The sequence below is a fragment of the Eriocheir sinensis genome, chromosome 66 (assembly GCF_024679095.1).
Source record: "Eriocheir sinensis breed Jianghai 21 chromosome 66, ASM2467909v1, whole genome shotgun sequence".
In the NCBI taxonomy this organism is placed as follows: domain Eukaryota; kingdom Metazoa; phylum Arthropoda; class Malacostraca; order Decapoda; family Varunidae; genus Eriocheir; species Eriocheir sinensis.
The window spans coordinates 6,029,796-6,050,759 of NC_066574.1; the positions used below are offsets into that span (position 1 = coordinate 6,029,796).

Sequence of the window (20,964 nt, forward strand, 5' to 3'; positions counted from 1 at the left end):
AGCGTCGCCCGGTGCATCAAGCGACTCGGAGGAAAAAGTCCCCGAGTAAAGAGGCCACGAAGCAAATCGCCGACCCATCAAAGACTCATCAGCGTCCAGCTCACGGGAAGGAAGACGAGGGTGGGTAAGGTTTAGTGACTCCACCCTTGAGAGAGATAAAGGGAGGGAGGGAGGGAGGGGGAAGAGAGAGAGAGAGAGAGAGAGAGAGAGAGAGAGAGAGAGAGAGAGAGAGAGAGAGAGAGAGAGAGAGAGAGAGAGAGAGAGAGAGAGAGAGAGAGAGAGAGAGAGAGAGAGAGAGAGAGAGAGAGAGAGAGAGAGAGAGAGAGAGAGAGAGAGAGAGAGAGAGAGAGGCAGAGGAAGAGTGGACACACACACACACACACACACACACACACACACACACAGTCAGACAAGGAAAGAAATGTGGCCTAATGAATTTTGTAACTAAATTCATGAGAAGATCGATTGTTCAACACTGAGAAAGCGTTCAGGGATCAGAAACGATAAATATAACAGAGTCATTTATTTCCATCCCCACTGTCATGTGGAGATGAGATAAAATACATATTCCAATATTTTTTATATTTTTTACATTTTATTAATCAAAGTTTAATACGAAAATATTTTAGGCAGACGTAAGAGCCTGCCTTGTGTTTATAACATTTTGCGGCGATATGTCACACTAACCGTTGAATCTGCTCATCGTGGGATATGTCGATAACAAATGCGACATCGATACAAACACTCCATAAATATCAAATGATGACTTAAGCTCGTTAAGAAACATTGTAAATCAACTTAACAATCATTGCAATTATCATGTTTTTCATTACCAACAAAAAGGGTCATCAAACAAGTTATTTTTTTTCGTCTCGAGAAGCTGCGAGTCTCACCAAAGTAAACAAAGTGGTCAGTGCTGCCAGAGTTGGCGCCTCTTAAGAAGACCACAGAGAGTCGAGAGTGACGCTTCTTTTTATGTATGGAAGCTCAAGCGTTGGAGGCCACTTGTTGCGTCCTCTATAAATATAAAATGACTTCTCATAGCTTATGGACACTTTCCTTGTGTGAAGAGGAAATTTATCACATTGGGGTATCACGTCCCTCTGTGTTTCACAATCACAAGGTCATGAATCAGTGTTTCAAGTGCAACCAACACAACGCAACACCATGTTCACAACTCAGCATAATCTTACGTACACTTTCTTGGGTGTATGTGTGTTTTTCAGTACGCGAGACCAACGTACGTCGACGAGCATTCGATGGGCAGCCCCGAGACGCCCCGGCGGTAGTAGTAGCGAGTCGGCGGCCTGAGAATCTTCTGCTGCGGCGACTTCTCCCTCCGCTCCCGCTCCACCTCCTTATCGCAGGTGAGGGAAAACAGCGACCACGCCCTCCTGAACTGTGACCTCCGTCGGCGTCCTTCTGATGACGCGTTGGTGGAGGCGTTGGAGGGTCTGCTTGTGGTAGATTCCGTGTCTGCGGACGTCGGGAGGCTGGAGGATGAGCACAGCTGCCTCCTCTCCGCCAGGGAAAGGCTGCGTCCGCTCCGTCTGGTGTTGCTTGGCTTGTGGCGGGGGCTGGGACTCTGGCTGATGCTGGACTTGCGATTTATTCTGTCAGTCACTTCTCGCTGGCAGCCTATGAGCCTCTCAGTACTGTTATTACTGTGACAGCTACAACTGGTATACGTGCTGCTACCGCTGCTGCTACTGCTAATGCTTGGGCTGACACTGCTGCTACTACTGCCGCTACTGCCGCTGCTGCTGCTGCTACTGCTGCTTCTACTGCTGCTGCTGCTACTTCTTAAACCAAACTGCTGTCTCTGTCTTGATTTTGACAAGATTCCCTTGTACTGTTCGATGGCGGGGCCACACCAGCACTCGTCCGAGAACCTGAGGCACTTTTGTCCTGGCACTGCGGGGTTCGAAGAGGAGGCACTGTGGAAGTGACGTGTCCGCAGTCGCCCCTCCAGCGACTTCTCCCTCGAGGGCCGCTCCTCCCGCACCTCGGCGTCTTCGTAACTGCAGTCGAAGCTGTTCATCCTCGTTAGGCAGAAGCGCGCTCTGTTCCTCCTCGTGCTGCTGTCGTTGCTGGGGTACGTGATGCTCCTCACGCCGTCGCCCTTCCTGCCAGACGACATGGTGGACACTTGAATCACGGCTTGGATCACAACTCTCAGGGGCGAATATCCACTGGCACGACACTCTTGTTTGGCGAGATAAGAGGCGACAGGAGTTCCGTGAGCACAGTTGAGGCAAAGGCAAGGAGTACCGATCAAATGGTGAAGCTGGAGACCTCGCCGCGCCTTATATACCTTGCCGCGCTCCGGCCTACGTATGCCAGGGTTGCCAGAGCTCGATAACGCCGGGATAACGCGGATCAGCAGTCACGTGTTGCCGGCACCAAGGAATAGCACGTAAAGGGAAGGCAAAAGAAGGGGAAGCGGCGTCTATTCAGGTCGCTCTCACGGCTCAATTAATGTTGACTAACACCGCCGTCAACAATATGATTAAGCACCAATGATAACCTGAATTTTTCCTTTTTGTTTTTCACCACCACCCTTGTAAAACACACACACACACACACACACACACACACACACACACACGCGCGCGTCACACGGCAATAAGAAGCATAAATCTGTATAGGTTATGGAACGCCTTGCAATGTTAAATCTCTCTCTCTCTCTCTCTCTCTCTCTCTCTCTCTCTCTCTCTCTCTCTCTCTCTCTCTCTCTCTCTCTCTCTCTCTCTCTCTCTCTCTCTCTCTCTCTCTCTCTCTCTCTCTCTCTCTCTCTTAACACTGTTGTCGACGTTATAAATACTTGCGCCAGAGGAGGGTAAGAGATGAAGGCTGGCTGTGTATTCCTGTCTTTGGCTATTAAGATACAGGAAGTTATAAATAGGCATCCAAATATAACCGTTGCAACATATATACTCCTTAAGTAGGGACGTACGGCCATTGTACTCACGTTATGGAACGGATGGTGACTGAATGATGGGTGTCTCTTTCATAACTACATTTTTCTCCAGCACAAAGATGAAAGGGATAGACTCGTAAGAATAAATGTATGCTTCCCACACCTGATTAGTGTAGGAAAAACCAAACTAGTCTTCCAAAAGCAATCTTCAAAACCTCTTAAGGCTTCATGATGTTAAAAAAAGGTTACACACACACGCGCGCACACACACACACACACACACACACACACACACACACACACACACACACACACACACACACACACACACACACACACACACACAAACACACATTTACCTAAAACACCGCATCCAATCGCCATGACAACCAACGCTCACAAGGAAAGAAAATATCAGCACCACCAATGTAAAAAAAAGCTGTAAAAAAAACTCAGAGGAAAAAAATATCACCCTCTCACCTCCGCCGCCCCAACACTACCACGTCGCCGCCATCAAGGCACTCATTACTGGCCCGGCACAAATACGAGCACCCAGACACCGAACCTTCCTCTCAAGATTCAATACAGGCCTGACATGCATAAGACTCTTAAGTAAAGATTCCTGTGATGTTTCAAGTAACTCGTCATATGTGACACTCATGATTCTCAAGCCTGCACAGAACAGCACATTGTCCTAAGCTAGAGATGATTCTTGCTACGGCATCTCAATGCAAGTAAAACCTAGGAACGCAGGTTAAAACAGGATTTAGAGGATCTAGTTATCCTAGAGAGCGAGCGAAACGGAAGCAGGTCATCTTGTCGCCACTGTTGCCGTTGCGGAAGGAGGTTAGGAAACAAAACTAAGCAGTGAGGCTGAGACGAAGGCTCTGGTTGATCTTCTCCGCGTACTAATGGTACCTTAGGAGACAACACTTGTGGCCCTGCGCTGGTAATACAAAGAAATGTGTCCCGCTTACCCGGGACTGTCCCAACGAGGGATGCTCCGGAGTGGTCCGCTCTGGGCCAAAAACCCGCGGGAGGCGGCGGCTGGGCGCCGAGGCCGCAGGGCGGCCCGCGTCTCCATGGCGACAGTTAAATTTCATTGACGTCAGCACTGAGAACACGCATAAAGGCGTTTGATTACAAAAAAATATATATATATTTTTGCCTCTTTCTTGTCTTTTTTAAAGGGCGCAACGCTATGTACTGGAAGAGACTCCCATGGAACAGCATAATGGTCTTAATTTCTGAGCCCCACAAGCCACCGCCTGCGCGGCGCCTCGTCAGCGGGCCTCGCTCACGCTGGGAACTGCTTCTGAGGTAAAATATGCAATAAGTGGCTGCAACCTTAAGGAACTGATGCGCCAGTTGTTTTATCCTTTTACTGTCTTGGATTTGTATTTTCCGCTACCTCACCACCTGAAGGTATTAACTATTTCCATACACGATCAACAAACAAAACAACACCCGAACAGCAAAGGAGAGCGTACGCGTACAGGATGAGGAAGAGAGAACAGGGACATGTCTTGTACTGTATCAACATTTTAAAAACACTGGCCAGTAGTGTTTTTGTTCATCGTATCTTAGAGCTCCTAAAAGGAAACTGAAGTAAACCAGCCAAACATTATTATTTTAACCACAAGTTCATAGGGAAACAGTGATCATAAAATGTCATTCAAATGCTACTCCCGTTTTCACGGGGAAGTTGAACACGCCCCCCTACCCCCAACCATACTCACACCACTCTCAGTCCTAGAATGCAGGACAGTCAATTGGCCAGCGGTCCATGCAAGAATCTCAAGGAGTCACAGGAGATCCCAGAGTGCCTTGGCCTTGTGATGCATTGAATGAAACGTTTTCTTGAGATCGACATAGGTTACAAGTCTTCCATGTCGAAACTCACGTCGGTGCTCCACTTTCACACGAATCCGGACGGCTCAGGTCTCTGCACCTTCAGCAGCTTTGTTGTAAATCCTCATCAGCAAAAGATGGGCAAGCTCCTTGCCTGGCCCTGACCAGTGTAATACCGCGGTATTTGTTGCAGTCCTGATAGTTCCCTTTTCCTTTACTGACAAGGCACGGCCAGACCCCTCTCACAGTCGGGAGGAATGGAACCAGATTGCCATTCGGCAGTCAAGATGCAACCCACATTCAATCCTCCACCCACCCCAAATCCACCCACATGCAACTCCTCCACCCATGAGTTGCTCTGCACTGATGCTACAAACACACGCTGCCTTTCCACCTGTCAACTTTGCCACAGCCTCTATAACTTCGGCAAAACAGGGTGGGCTTTATTCTCGATATTTTCCAGCATCTCCATCGAGGCAAAATCACTCCTTGATCTCCTTGATGGAGCCTCCGCACTTTCCTTTGAGATGCTGCTTTTTATGATGAGAACAGTGCCTCGACCTGCACCAGGGTCCCCGGCTACTGCCACTGGCTGAGTCTAGACTGATTGGCTGGGGACAGACAGACATACAGACAGACAAATAAGCAGACAGACAGACAGACAAACAAAAGTAGACAGAAAGGCAGACGAGAGAGAGAGAGAGAGAGAGAGAGAGAGAGAGAGAGAGAGAGACTCGGTTAATTACAAGACACCTGAGAACACCCGCGTCACGTTACCCCACCACGGAAAGAAAAACTTGCTCGGCCTCACAGATAAAACAATCATAATACTTATAATGTGATGAACTAAAATAGCTCTGAATCGGCTCAGGTTCATAGAAATAAGAAAATAATGCAAACACGTCACGGGAAGGCCAAGGGAGATAGATTAATAAAAACAAGAAAATGACAAATAAGATTCTAAGACAGATAAGACAGACAAGACAGAGAGTAATATAGATAATGAGAGAATATGAGAGATAATAAGATAATAAGAGGTAATAAAATAGATAAGACAGATAAGATGCTAAGGCGTATGAAAAGCTATCACAACCGTCCGTCCATCCATCCATCCATCCTTCTCTCTTTGTCCCCTTACATCCTTTATCCATCATCTGTGCATACCATAAGTCATACACACACAGACAGACAGACAGACAGACAGATCTACAAACAGAAAGACAGACAGACAAACAGACAGACAGACAGACGGACAGACTAAGACAAAGCTAGAGACAGGAGTAATGACAAGGGAAGAATAGTTTCCAGCCTTCTCTGATCATCTACCGCCGACAAACAGCCTACAGCCGCGTGACGCACGGACCATCGAGTTCCCCGAGGCTCGGAGCGGGGCTTCGCTATTTGTGCGAGTCGATACTTGGTGGGCAGAGTTCTGGGAAATAAAAAAATACAAGATTACTAATAAAGATAAATAAAACAATGATTATAATGCTAGTTATAAAATAAATTAGGATGATGATAATAATAGTAAAAATAATAATAATAATAATAATAATAATAATAATAATAATAATAATAATAATAATAATAATAATAATAATAATAATAATAATAATAATAATAATAATAATAATAATAATAATAATAATAATAATAATAATAATAATAATAATAATAATAATAATAATAATAATAATAATAATAATAATAATAATAATAATAATAATAATAATAATAATAATAATAATAATAATAATAATAATAATAATAATAATAATAATGATGTTAATAATAATGATAAATAAACATAATGATAATAAAAAAACAGTGATAATAATGCTGTCCGCCTGGGGGCTCTGTCGTGTACGGCTGCCCAGAGTACCCGGCCCAGCGAGCCCGGTACCCATCCGCATCTCACACTGTCTGCCCATCAGCCGTTCGGCAAGTACTCGTCTGAGATGCGGTCCTTCAGGGCTCGGCAGGCAGATCTAAAGTCGTTTCCATTTAGACAACCCTTGACATCTTCAGGGAGACCTCTGACGTAGCTCTCCTTAGCCCTCATCAGAAGGGTTCTAGTCCTTCGTGACAAAATCCTGTATCGCTCCGGGTTCCCAGCCAGCCGATTGACTTCTCCAAGCCAGAAAAGACCGCCCGTCCTGGACAGAATAAGGGACAAAAAGATGTGTTGCTAGCCGCATCACATGACAACAACCTTGACTTACGTCTCCCAGGCTTACAGGGACGCCACACACGTGCCAACCCGTCCTAAGAGGTTGCCACGTCCAATAGAGAGAAGGATTATTCAGGAAGAAGGGAAAAAGGAGACAGCTCGGGGTGGCTGAGTGCGGTGTGTGCCTCATCTAGATAAGCCTACTCCTACCCCGGATACAGTCAGTCTCATTTATTACCCCAGAAGGAGGGAGATTTCTACGTCCATGCTGCGAGTAATGACGCAAAGAGCTGCCCTGTCATTGGGCTTGGCGCGAGGACGCTGGGGAGAGGAAATGACACACCGCGAGGGAGAAATGTCCGCGCTGCTCTCATTCGAAGAGGGTAATGAGGGACATCTATCTGGTGTCGAGCAGGCGAGGCTAACGAAAGAGGCTGAACGAATTAACTCTGTGACGGCTTTCGGTTGGCGATGCGTTTGTTATCTTGTTTGTAGGCACAGCGAAGAGCCTCAGGGCGCTGGAGAAGGCAAAAAGGTGGACAGGATGAAAGGGTGGAGGACGGAAGAGAGGGAAGGAGGTAAACATATCAGTAGGAGAGGAGTAGAGGGATGAGGTAGAGAAAGGAATGGTGGAATGGAAGTAAGGGCATTGAGAAAGACGAGAGTAAAAAGGTTTTGGTAGTTAAAAGGTTGACGAAGATGAATAAATGGAGAGAGAAGGAAGGAGGGAGGGAGGGTAGGAGGGAGACAGGAAAGTAGGAAGGATGTAAGGGAGATTAGAAGGATGGGAGGGTAAAGGAAATAACAGATATTTTATATAGTAGCTGAAAGATGATCACCAAAGGAAGAAAAAAGGCGGAAAAAGAGAAAGGAAGAGGCCAGAAAAGAGCAGGGAAAAGAAGAGAAAGAAAGGGAGGGAGGAACAGAGGAACAATGAGCAGAAGTTTCATTTCGTTTTTTTAAGGAAAAGGTCAGGTTGGAAGGAAAGATACCCAATAAAGATATCTAAGGAATGAAGAAAAAAAAGAATGTATTGAAAAGTGAAAGGAAAATAAGGAAACCACGGAAGAAAATGAAAGTAAAGAAAGGAAAGTAAAAGTAAAAGTGAAAGTAAAGAAAGGAAAGAGGTCAGGTTAGAAGGAAAGATACCCAATAAAGATATCTAAAGAATGAAGAAAAAAAAGAATGTATTGAAAAGTGAAAGGAAAATAAGGAAACCACGGAAGAAAATGAAAGTAAAGAAAGTAAAAGTAAAAGTGAAAGTAAAGAAAGGGAAGAGGTCAGGTTAGAAGGAAAGATACCCAACAAAGATATCTAAAGAATGAAGAAAAAAAAATGTATTGAAAAGTGAAAGGAAAATAAGGAAACCACGGAAGAAAATGAAAGTAAAGAACGAACGAGAGGAAAGTGAGCATAAACAGAGAACCCAACGAACAAACAAAGGAAGAGAGAAAGAAAGAACAAAAAAAAAGAGAAAATGAATCTAGGAAAACGCCAAAAAAAAACAGTCCGGAAGTAGAAAGCAAAAAGGAATAAATAAGAAGAGCACATCAAAGTTGCCACACACGGCATTCCACGAAACCAACACTGCGACACACTCAACATACTGCCGCGCTCCATAAGAATCAGACCACAACCAGCTGCTTCTTGCTCCTCACTCTAATAAAAGGGCAAAGAGGAGGAGCAGGAGGAGGACGAGAGAGGGAAAGGAAGAGGGGAATGACGTGGGGTGGTGTTCGGGCTACAAGGTAATTGCAGGTCACAAGAGGGGAAGACAGAAATGGGAGCTAGCAAAGAGGGGAGAGGAGAGAGACCCGGCGTGCTTACCAATGAGGGCGGAGGAGGAAGCGGCGGCAGCGTCCAGAAGGGGAACGGCACTCTTGAGGTGTAATGGAGAGAAAAAACTCGTTATTATCCAGTTTCGTCCCAGTTACCAGTATGGCTTCTAAGTCTGGTGTTACTGTTATTATTTTTGGGGGGAAAGTGTTATTGGTAGGGTTTTTTTTTTTTTGTGTGTGTGTGGCTTTTGCATTGTTGTTTCTTGCTCTGTGTAATTTTTTTGTGTCACACTGTAAAGGATACAAGACAACGCATTTCATTGTACAAACATATGTCAAACTTAATTAACTTGAAGAACGCTCTAATGAAGGGGAAAAATTATATCCTTTGTACTAACTTCCAATCAATATTTTTTTTTTTCATCACTCATTTTTATGCGAGTCGCCCCTAGTGAATACGAGTCATCAGTCACTTTTAGCCGTGGCCAGGCAGGGGATCAAGCAGTCAACGGCTCCCTCCATGCTGCCATGAGGGTCAGCCGAGGTCACTCATCAGTCAGGCTATCACAGAGGGAAGGAACCTCGACCACTGCACGGAGACACTTTCCAGCGGTCATTTATTTTTATAGTCCTACACTGTTTGTCTGAAGAACACTGCGGCGGCAACGTCCTGCCATTAAGTAAAGCTGCAGGACTTATAAATGACAGGGCTTCAAACAATCACACAAACATCAGAGAGAGGAGGAGAACGCTAAAAATGGTTCTCCCTGCAGTGGACTATTAATGGCTGAAGAGGATGAATGACGATTATGGATGAATGATGATGATGATGATGACCGGCGTCCAGGGTAACAGGCGGATTTGAATGAATGATTCAAAATGGAGGTGAGCCGAGTCCGCTTGTGTGTAATCCCTCATTCTCGCAGTAACGCTCGCCACTGAATGCCATCAAAGGATCCTGAACTTCTGTACCCTACATTTCCCACTTTTCAGTCCAGCGTGTATGTGACTCCCTGGTGGGCAGCTTATGAGAGTCATTGAGCGTCGCATTACCTTCGCCCCATTGTGTGATACTGACGCAGGTGTCGGTCAACGGCCCAGGGGCGGAAGATGTGACTGAAGACTCTCCAGAAAAAGTGAGATAACAACCGATGTCTGAGACCCACATGACCTATGCGCTGGTGCTTGGCTGCGCTGTGTGTGTGGGGGGGTGGGGGTGGGAGGGGTGAGGGGGGAGTGCGTGTGTGTGGGGACGGGGTTGTATATGTGTGCACGCGTGTGTGTGTGGGCGTGGGTGGGTGAATGCAAATCTAATGCTGACCCAAAACCATTCAGTAAAACAGGCCCATAAAAACTGAGGCCAATTACTCTTAAACGCCTACGCACTGAAACACTTTAATTTATCTATCCAGTACTCGTTTATTAGCAGCGTTTTTCATTTACTTTCCCCTCCACATCCCATCTGCGATATTAAAGCCCGCCACGGGAGGGGAGCTGCGGTATAATCACCCCTTCACAGGTTCGCAATTTGGTATCGTTATTTTTTTTTTTACGTGAAAGAATGTATGGTAGTGCAAGGACCCTCAACCACACGACCACTGCCACCACCATGACCTCAACCACACCACCATCGCCAATGACATGACTCAACCACACCGCCGCAACCGAAACGACTCTCAGCCACACCACCATTGCCCTCAACATGACCTTCAACCACACCACCACCGCCCCCAACATGACCCTCAACCACACTACCACCGTGACCACCATGACCCTCAACCAGACCAGCACCGTGACCACCATGACCCTCAACCACATCACCACCGTGACCAACATGACCCTCAACCACACCACCACCGCCACCACCATGACCCTCAACCACACCACCACCGCCCCCAACATGACCCTCAACCACACCACCACCGCCACCACCATGACCCTCAACCACACCACCATGAACAACACGACTTTCATTTTCTTCAATTCTTTCTTCTTTCTTCTTTCTCTTCTTCATCCTTCTCCCTTCCTCCTTTGATTCTTCACACTTTCTCTTTCCTCCCTCTCCTCCTTTACTCTCCTTTCCACAACCCTTCCAAGTAATTTCTCTCTTCCTCCTCCGCACCTTCTTCCCTTCTCCTTTTCCGAGCTGACTCCCTCTCCCCTTCCAATCACCTTCCATCATTTCCAATCACCTTCCATCATTGTATCTTCCTCCTTCCTCTCTCTCTCTCTCTCTTCCTCTCAGCCATGCACGTTTCCCTCCCCAGCCGCCACCCACAACCGCCCTCCACCCGCCGCCTCCACCGCCGCCGTCGCCGCCTCCCTGCCAGCAATTATCGTCGCACAATAAGCTGACTGATGACTAAACTTTGAAACTGAAGGGGATAACTTATATTTATAGCCGCCGCGGACGATCCCCGCTTGCAGGGATTATCTTTATCGTTGTTGTTATTGTTATTATTATTATTATTATTATTATTATTATTATTATTATTATTATTATTATTATTATTATTGATTGTGGTAGTAGTAGTAGTAGTAGTAGTAGTAGTAGTAGTAGTAGTAGTAGTAGCAGTAGTAGCAGTAGTAGTAGTAGTAGTAGTATTAGTAGCAGTAGTAGTAGTAGTAGCAGTAGTAGCAGTAGTAGCAGTAGAAGTAGTAGTAGTAGTAGTAGTAGTAGAAGTAGTAGTAAACGATATGAGTGTAATTGAAAAAGATGATAATAGTTACACATCCTATAAACAGTAAGAAAATTAAATAAACCTATGAACGAGCTCAATCCCCTTCCACGCGGCAGAGACACACACGCGCCCACGCGGCTTAACAGTGTTGATGGCTGGCGCGCGGCGGTGCGTCAGAGGCGAATGGGCAGTCAATCAACTTCCTTAAAACAAAACCAGTTTAAAAGCGTCTTTTTATTCCTTTTTAATCAACGTCTATTCGAGTCACTTTTAAAATAATGCGCCAACTATTTTTTTTATATTGCGGGTATTTATTTATTTACTTAATTTACGTTGCCTATAGCCCGGTAGGCTTTCTTGATTGGGCCTGCTGACTGGCCCCAGCCCATTACTGGCGCGGGCAAGTGTTTTTATAGTGGCGGCATCTTGTCTAGCTCATGCTGCCCCCAGTTGCTCCACTTGATCCTCTTTAGAGTTTCGCTAGAGTCCAGGTCAATAGGTGGTCATCAGAACAGCACGTAGGTAGCCTTAGGCCACTCAGCAAGCGTTGAAAACCGTCAGCTTGTAGTGGCGGCCGGAACGTGAACCCGAGTCCTCCAGAACAACGCGCCGCACGCTACCACTCTGCCATCGCCTATTTTTCGCTTTTCTTCTTTTTATTATACACTAGTATCCTGTGTATTAAAAAAAGAAGCAAAAACATTTAGGCCTGCAAACCTCAGCAACTTCAGACTATTGAATTGTTCCTTATTTTTGCGTAAAAAATAACTCCATTTATATTTTATCATCAATAGTTTCAGCTTGAAGGTATAAAGATCATCGTAAGCCTGCAACCTCCTTTCCCTGCCACACCGTACCCAGCCTTGACAAACAAAGCCTTCTTTATGGCAACCAAGTATCAAATATATGAGTGGAAGCAGCGTCATTATTGCACTTTACTAATGCCAGTGAAGTGAGTGTTCAAATGAGCATCCCGAGGCACATGTAGCAAAACTCTTGGGTACAAAAACGCCAGAAAAGTGCAGTTTAATAAATAATCACACAACAGTTACAAAACACCACCATTGCGTAATTATGACGAATACGACCTTGTTTATATTTTATTATTACGTCAACGAACCGAGACTTTACATACATAAAATAATAATCAGAGCAAGAATTGTTCAGACCAAGAAAGATATGTGTCGGGGTGAAGGACAGGCTGGGCGGATTACGTGCGGGAGGAAGAAGAAGAGGAGGAGGAGGAGGAGGAGGAGGAGGAGGAGGAGGAGGAGGAGAGACAAGGAAAAGAGAGAGAGAGAGAGAGAGAGAGAGAGAGAGAGAGAGAGAGAGAGAGAGAGAGAGAGAGAGAGAGAGAGAGAGAGAGAGAGAGAGAGAGAGAGAGAGAGAGAGAGAGAGAGACACACACACACACACACACACACACACACACACACACACACACACACACACACGCGCAAACACAAGCACTCCACCCCCTCCTCCTCCTCCTCCTCCTCCTCCTCCTCCTACGCAGTACATGTTTTGCAGCCTGTCCCTCCCTGACCTTCACCCGGGTCAAGAGGGTCACGAAGGTCGCTCACCGGAACCCCAGAAATCCCTCGACGTGTTCCGCCCCAATCCCAAACACCTGAAGGGATTTGTGGGTGATTCAGAGGAAAGGCCGAAGGGAAGTGTGTCTGGTTGTGAGGGATGAATAGATATTGAGACAGATGGATAGACAGAGGTGGATAGATAGATTGATGGATGGAAGGACAGAAAGATAGAAAGAAAAATAGATAGATAGAGGTAGATAGATAGAGGTAGATAAATAGATAGAAAGATAAATAGATAGATGGATAGGCAGACAGGTAGATTGAAAGATAGATTGATGGATGGAAGGAAAGAAAGATAGAAAAGAAAGATAGAGATAGATAAATAGATAAACAGATACGTAGATTAATTTGAAGGACAGATAAATATATAAAAAAAATACCGTGAGTAAAGTGAATAAATTTAGCAACGAACGAAAAAAATGTGGGTAAAGGCTGATGAACAAGAAGATAAACACAAACAAAAAAATAACAAGACTTCAGAGCGTAAAATCGACGAAGATAAAGAAAACAACGAGGCACATAGGGAAACAAAGGCACGGCAGCGGCTGGGAGGAAAAACAGCGACATAAAAACAGAATCAGATCTAATAAAACACGCGGAGGGGCTGCACGCGGGATGAAGGAAAGACAAACAGGCGATCAAATATTCATGAGCAATAAAACGAGAAAAAGAAAACATTACAAGGAACGAAAAAAAAACATGGCGGATTTTGTATATGAAAATTACACAAAAAAACTTTAACACTGATAAAATACACTAGAAAAATAAAGAAAGAGGAAATACGAACTAAATAGATATAAAAAAAAGACTTTCAATGTAATAAATTATATATTATTGAAGGAAGCAAGGGAATATATACAAGAAGAAAAGCAACATAATATAGAAGAAGAGAGAGAGAGAGAGAGAGAGAGAGAGAGAGAGAGAGAGAGAGAGAGAGAGAGAGAGAGAGAGAGAGAGAGAGAGAGAGAGAGAGAGAGAGAGAGAGAGAGAGAGAGAGAGAGAGAGAGAGAGAGAGAGAGAGAGAGAGAGAGAGAGAGAGAGAGAGAGAGAGAGAGAGAGAGAGAGAGAGAGAGAGAGAGAGAGAGAGAGAGAGAGAGAGAGAGAGAGAGAGAGAGAGAGAGAGAGAGAGAGAGAGAGAGAGAGAGAGAGAGAGAGAGAGAGAGAGAGAGAGAGAGAGAGAGAGAGAGAGAGAGAGAGAGAGAGGTGACTCGGTTTGTTCTTCATATCGCCATTATCCGGCCAAGGTCCCTTCGTGATGTGATTTGCATAACTGATACGCCAGACTCAGGGCCAATGCGTAACACACACACACACACACACACACACACACACACACACACACACACGAAGGAAGAATACGATGAAATTACGGTAATGACGAGGATGTGATGGCGAGAGAGGAAATAATAACATGCAACCAGCTTCCATCTTTTATTCATATTTCAGAAGTGTTTTTGTATGTAATCAAAGCCTTAAAGGATTGACTCAGTTTATCTTAATCACTGAAAATACTTGTGATCTGCCGTGATTTTCAATATAATAATAATTCCTTCATACGGCTGGCGGCTCAATGTTGGTGAAGTCAAATGTTACGCACCTTCAAAAATAATTATATATATCCCGCATACGCTTTACCTTTACCCGAGTTATCATTCATGTCACGTTCGGCTAAAACCTAGGACAACACAGCCACCAAGATCACCACCTGCCTCCTCTGCCTTCCAGCATATCGGCCTCCAGAACTAAAGAGAACAGACATAAGAGAGCACACATTTTTCTTTTCCATATAGTACACCCTCCCATGCATGTGTTCTGCTACAGCAACAACTCGTCACCGCGGTAAAAGCCTCTTCCCAAAACGGCAACGAAGGAGAGCAATTAAAAAAGTAACCTATAATGGCTATTGTAGATACTCCATATTCGGCCATACCTTAAAAACCTGCCTGCATCCCCATATATCGTCATTTAATATCGAAACATAACCGTCACGACGCCTTCCTGCAGCCATGCACCACCATCGTGGGAAGCGTCACGACAACCCGAGCATCATAAGCTGATGCAGCGACCCAGAAATAGCTCCTCGATGACCAAACTATTTATCTAAAACAAAGGTCTTCCCGAATAAAAGTCGCAGCATATTATGTGGATTAGATTCTATGATATATTAATCTGCATTTTACATCCGTCCACTCTAGACGAGTTCTATAACAGTTTAGTTGATTGGCTGCGGCAGGACGAGAGCTCGAGGGCTGTAACGACCTTCAGTTTCCTTGCTGCCGTGATATCATGTTGGAGGTCTTATATACGCGCCGCAGAGATTGCTGCAAGAAACTATCGACATAATCTTAATAATACATAAAAAGGCAATATATTATACATCAGAAATTACCTTCCAACTCTCTTAGCAGTTGTGGACAGATTGTACTCAAACACTTATAATGTCTGAAATTCTGTGTATGAACATTTTTGTAAATAATTTGTATATAATTGACAATACAATGATAAGATGATAATTTTGGAGGTTTGTTAGTTCTCCTTTCTCATATATGAAGATTATAGATACATATTTCAAGACTTCATACATACATACATATATATATATATATATATATATATATATATATATATATATATATATATATATATATATATATATATATATATATATATATATATATATATATAATCAGGCGCAGCTTGAGTACCAAGGGGTGGTGGAGAGAGTGGTGGAGCGAAGTAGAAATCGGCTTATGCTAAAAACCATTTGGATCTTCCAATTTGAAATTCAATTGGATATTTTGGTTGAGGAAGTTGTCAGCCGCGCGGACATGATGTCGATGGGCTACAATACAGAGCAGGAAACAAGGGAAGGGGAGCCACACGTGACGGCCGGAAACAGCTGAGGTGACCCGGGAAGGATGAGCGACGGTGGTGACGCGCGGGATTCAGTAACGAAAAAATGAATGGAGGAATGAAAGTGTGGTTCAAGACATTTCATAATAACTATAATATCTCTCTCTCTCTCTCTCTCGCTGTTCCATGCATGCAAATAAAGAGTATAAGAAGTTAACTAGGATAGACACAAAAAAGGGCGCGTGCCGAGGCAGCCACAGTTCACTCACCTCCCAGGGATACAAAAACTAAGCAGGTCTTACTAAAAAAAAAATACGATCGCTTTTTATTTGTCAGGAGCAGGAAACGAGCGTCACTTTTTTTTTCGCTACTCCCTCAACGAAAGTAAAAGCTGATATAATGTACTAAGAAGAACTGGAGGGAGGAGGAAAATACAGGAGAATACAGAGAATATGAGCGAGAAAATACATTAATGAGATATACAGAGAGACAGACAGACAGACGGACAGACGAACAGACAGACAGACGTAAGAGTGGCGGGAAGTCAAAGAGGAAAAAATAAGGTTAAGTCAGAGAGGTCATCTAATAAGTACAGAAAACACAATTAAGCACAAAATTACATCAGAGAATCGTTAACTTTTTTCCACGTTTCCTGTTCCTGCTCTCCTCCTCCTCCTCCTCCTCTATCTCTGCTCTCCTTCCCTATCGCTTTTAACTCCTCTTTTTCTGCCTCCTCCTCATCCTCCTTTTCATCCTTACTTCCTGCTTTTTTTTCTTATTTATTTTTTGGATCTACTTTTTTCTCTTTTTTTATCCCATTTTTTTTTATTCGTCCTACGTACTTTTATCGATATTCCATTCAAACCCATTTTTTCCTATACTTTTTTTCCTCCTTTGATTCCTGTTATTCCCACTTTCGGCATCTCCACCTCCTTTTAAGTCCTCGTCTTCTCTATATTTTCCTCATTTTCATTTCCTCATTCCTTTCCTCCTCCTTTCCTTTCCTTCTTACTTTCTTCCGCCTTTCTTTTCCTCCTCCTCTTACTCGTCCCCCTTCGTATGATCCTCCTTTCAATACTTCCCACTCTCAAAAACAAAAGCATAACGTAAAGGTAAGGAAATGAAGTGTAAAATATCGTATTACGTCACCACCTCGCAGTACAACAACCACCACCACTACTAATCCCATCTCCACTATCACCACCACCACCACCACCACAAGTACTACTGTCACCACTGCCCTGTCGCGTGACCTACTTGCAAAATAATACAGGTCGAGATGGTGGTGGTGGTGGTGGTGATGGTGGTAGTGGTAGTGGTGGTGGTAGTGGTGGTGGTGGTGGTGGAGACGATAACAAGCTATACAAAGGATCAGTCATCAAAAAGATATATTGTTTCAACCCCCTTTTGTCTGTTTGTCGCACTCTCTCTCTCTCTCTCTCTCTCTCTCTCTCTCTCTCTCTCTCACACACACACACACACACACACACACACAAGGATCCTATCTCAAGGTCTGGCGGGCTTCTACCTCGAAATGCAATAACGTTAAGGCAAGGCCACGCCTGTAATGAAGTCAATCAGCACAAGGTTGGAGGCGGGAGCCAGACGGCAGCGAGCCCAAGTTACCTTTAGTCGTGATGTCTGTCTTCCATGGCTGTGACATGGATCCTCCTCTCAGTAATGTACAATTAAATCGTTTTGGTAAAGTGTGTGTGTGTGTGTGTGTGTGTGTGTGTGTGTGTGTGTGTGTGTGTGTGTGTGTGTGTGTGTGTGTGTGTGTGTGTGTGTGTGTGTGTGTGTGTGTGTGTGTGTGTGTGTGTGTGTGTGTGTGTGTGTGTGTGTGTGTGTGTGTGTGTGTTATTGAAGTTGGCAGCGGTGACATCGTTGTCAATTTTGCAGTTGTCTTTTTCTAGTAAGTTACTGAAGTACTTGGTAGTGTAGTGGTTAGCACGCTCGGCTCAAAACCGAGAGATCCTGGGTTCGATTTTCAGGCGTTGTGAAGACGGATGGGTAGTCTCCTTTCACCCAGTGTCCCTGTCCACACAGCAGCAAAAGAGTGTGCCGGGTGTCAGGCGGGGGTTGTGTCCCGCCTACCGGAGTGGGGACGGCCTGGAGCTTGCAGCGGCGGGTAGCTCAGAGGGGGCCGTTACTAAGGCTTAACGCAATGTCCCCAAAACATATTTATATCCGTCGATAACTTATTCATCAGCAGCCGTTGTCACCCCACTGTAAATGTGATCATTATGGGACAGAAGCGGAGACTCTTCGATGCGGTGTTGGGCGTGCGATGTCGTGCATCCTTTCCTCACAACGCAGCGGGGCCGTGCTGGCGGGCTGCTGTATGCGAGGTCTGTTATGCACCTTGGATGTATATATGTGGACCTTGAACTCACCGAGGCCAAGCACGCGAGTTATCGCGCCTGCATTGTCCACAAATGATAAACTTACGATCCACGGCAACACAAACAGGGATGAGCACCTAATGAATGGCTCGTCCTTGTGCACGGAGTGGCGTCATAATATACACCAATGCACCAAGGCCTGATGAATGACTGCTGTGTTGACGCTCGCTCAGCTTCCCGCCGAGCTGAATGGAATGAATATCTTGGCTTGAACCGTGAAGAAGCAAACGAAAACCTTTTTCTTTTCAAACACCGGCAAGAAGTCTTTGATAGAAGGTCATATGGATGGAGTGCATGAATGTAACGACCTCCACTCAGCTCCGCGACCTTACGGCGACCCTGAATAGTCTATCACAACAGAAAAGCTACCAAGTTTTCTCTGATCAAACTCAGCCATTTTCTGCACCTCACCAGAAACAGTTATGAAGATACAAAGAAAAGCCGGCAAGTCTTCCGTCTACCCAGCTAAGTGCACTAATGCAAGCGACAAACCTTTTACACGTTCTTTATTTGGGGCAAAAGCGACATAGTGAGCCATAAACACATCAGTTAATTAGTTATATATATGTTCGACTCATATAACACACTTTTATTTCGTAACTGAACGCCAAAAAGATATGCATACTCTTTTCACAACCTGGGGCACCAATCCATCACATACGATCAATACAGTTTTGTCTCCCATTAAATAGATCGCTTCTCGTTTTCTTTACTCAGGCTTCAGGAGGATAAGCATTTGAAGAAAACGGACCATGGGGAGACATTATCAGTAAAGTGAGCGTGTGTGTGTGTGTGTGTGTGTGTGTGTGTGTGTGTGTGTGTGTGTGTCACTCTAGCACTAAAGGTTAAGGATATACGCGGAAATAATTAGTCTATAAGAGAACGTTTGGGCCAGAAAAGTCAATTCGTGGATCCTTTATGACTTATCCGCCATTCTTGACCATAACGTATACAGCCTCATTTTGAAACTTTTATCGTATTTCATTTAACTTTATGTGAGCTGAGTATCTTGGTATCGTCCTTCAGTTGTTGTTGTTGTTTTTTCGTGTCAGTGCTTTCAAATAATGACCGTTGGCGCATATCATATTTTTTTTTACAACAAAGGAGACAGCTCAAGGACACACAAAAAAGGAAACAATAATAAATAAAAAAAAAAAAGCCCGCTACTCGCTGCTCCTAAAAAGAATCCAAAGAGGTGGCCGAAAGAGAGGTCAGTTTCGGGAGGAGAGGTGTCCAGAGTGAGAGTTGAAAAAAAGAGTTAAATAAAATTGTTCATTCCACTCCTTATGGTTCGGTCACGCGTAGTTTGTTGCAAGGTCTGGCGTACTAATGACCAATGCTAATGACATCGCCCCTTACCGACCCCGTCCACTCCGCCGCCACTCTGACTCAGTTGCTACACGGAAGCCCGAACTCGCTGGGTCTCTGGGGAACGGTCGCCATTAATTATGATACATTAATGATATGCACCACTTTACAGGAAGCAACACTCAATAAAATAAATTAGAGAGCTTTCATTATCGTGGAAAAGAGCAACTGAAAAATATGAAAAGTACTCGCGCAGTGCACCGGGGTTTTTTTTTTTTTTCTTTTGCCTCAGCCTCACAGCGAGCACTCACTAAGCAGGAGATAACCAGAGATAACGAAGATGCAAGACGGAAGTGTGCGGCAATATGGAAAGGCAGCGTTCTCTATAGTCTTCCAAATATGTCAAGGCCGGTCTGGTGTAGGCTCCCGCGGGTCCTTTCCTCCCCTCTGTTCTGCCACACAGTCCCAACACCTATCTCTTCCTCTCATATGCAAGCTATAGGTAACATATGAGAGGAAAAAATAGGTGTTGGGACTGTGTGGCAGAGCAGAGGGGAGAAATAGACCCGCGGGAGCCAACGCCAAAACGGACTCGACAATTTGGTTTCACTACAGTCCCGAGTGCGTCACCCAATGGCGGAAACTGGTCCCTCTTTTCCCTTCCCTTTGCTGTTCCTTTCCCTCCAAGTGCCGCCCTTTTCTGTCCCCTGCCGTGTCTGTCTCATCCAACGCGCCGTTCATTGCCTGTCTGTCCTCTGCCACCCCTGCTTTCCCTTTACCGTTTCAGTCTTCTCCCTGCCGTTGCTCCCTGCCCATGCCACCATTCCCCTCTGCCCCCTTCCAACCCACGACGAGAGTAAATACCCGCAGCTGCCTTGAGGGGCATGGGGCGCACCGCTGCCCGTCCCCATGGACCTTGATATCTTGTCAAGTAAATGTTACAGTTAGTCCTCCACCTCCACCACCACCACGGCGGCAACCACTGACTAGGATAGAAGAAACACTTAAACACACGCTGCATTATAATACCACAACCACCACCACCTTCAGCTTTTTTTTCAGAATAGCAGGTACTCAAGAACATATAGTCCAATGCAAATGGTTTGCAATTATTTTTGTTTCTACATGGTATTAGAGTCTCAGAAAGGTGAGTCTTACAAAATTCCAGTGGTGGGTGGTGTGATGACGTCATCAATATGGCGGGAGCTTGCCACATTCTATAAAGCATAACTTCTCAATGGTTTGTGATAGAAGGATAGGATTTTTTCCATAAGGTTGCTAATGAAATTCCCAATATCTTTTATTGATATGCATTTTTACCCAACTTTGATAGTTTTGTTGGAAATTACATTAAACAAGAAAAAATGGTAATCTCGTTTACTCATTGTCTAGTTTAGCCTCTATGT

General features: G+C 44.8%; 1 protein-coding gene across 1 annotated transcript; it reads right to left on the reverse strand.

Annotated features, from left to right (window-relative positions):
• Positions 1-530: 530 nt before the first annotated feature.
• On the reverse strand, positions 531-2,574 carry LOC126987655 (putative protein TPRXL). The gene has a single exon (XM_050844784.1). It carries the CDS (start codon positions 2,138-2,140, stop codon positions 1,223-1,225), a length of 918 nt encoding a protein of 305 aa, XP_050700741.1. The 5' UTR covers positions 2,141-2,574; the 3' UTR covers positions 531-1,222.
• Positions 2,575-20,964: the final 18,390 nt, after the last annotated feature.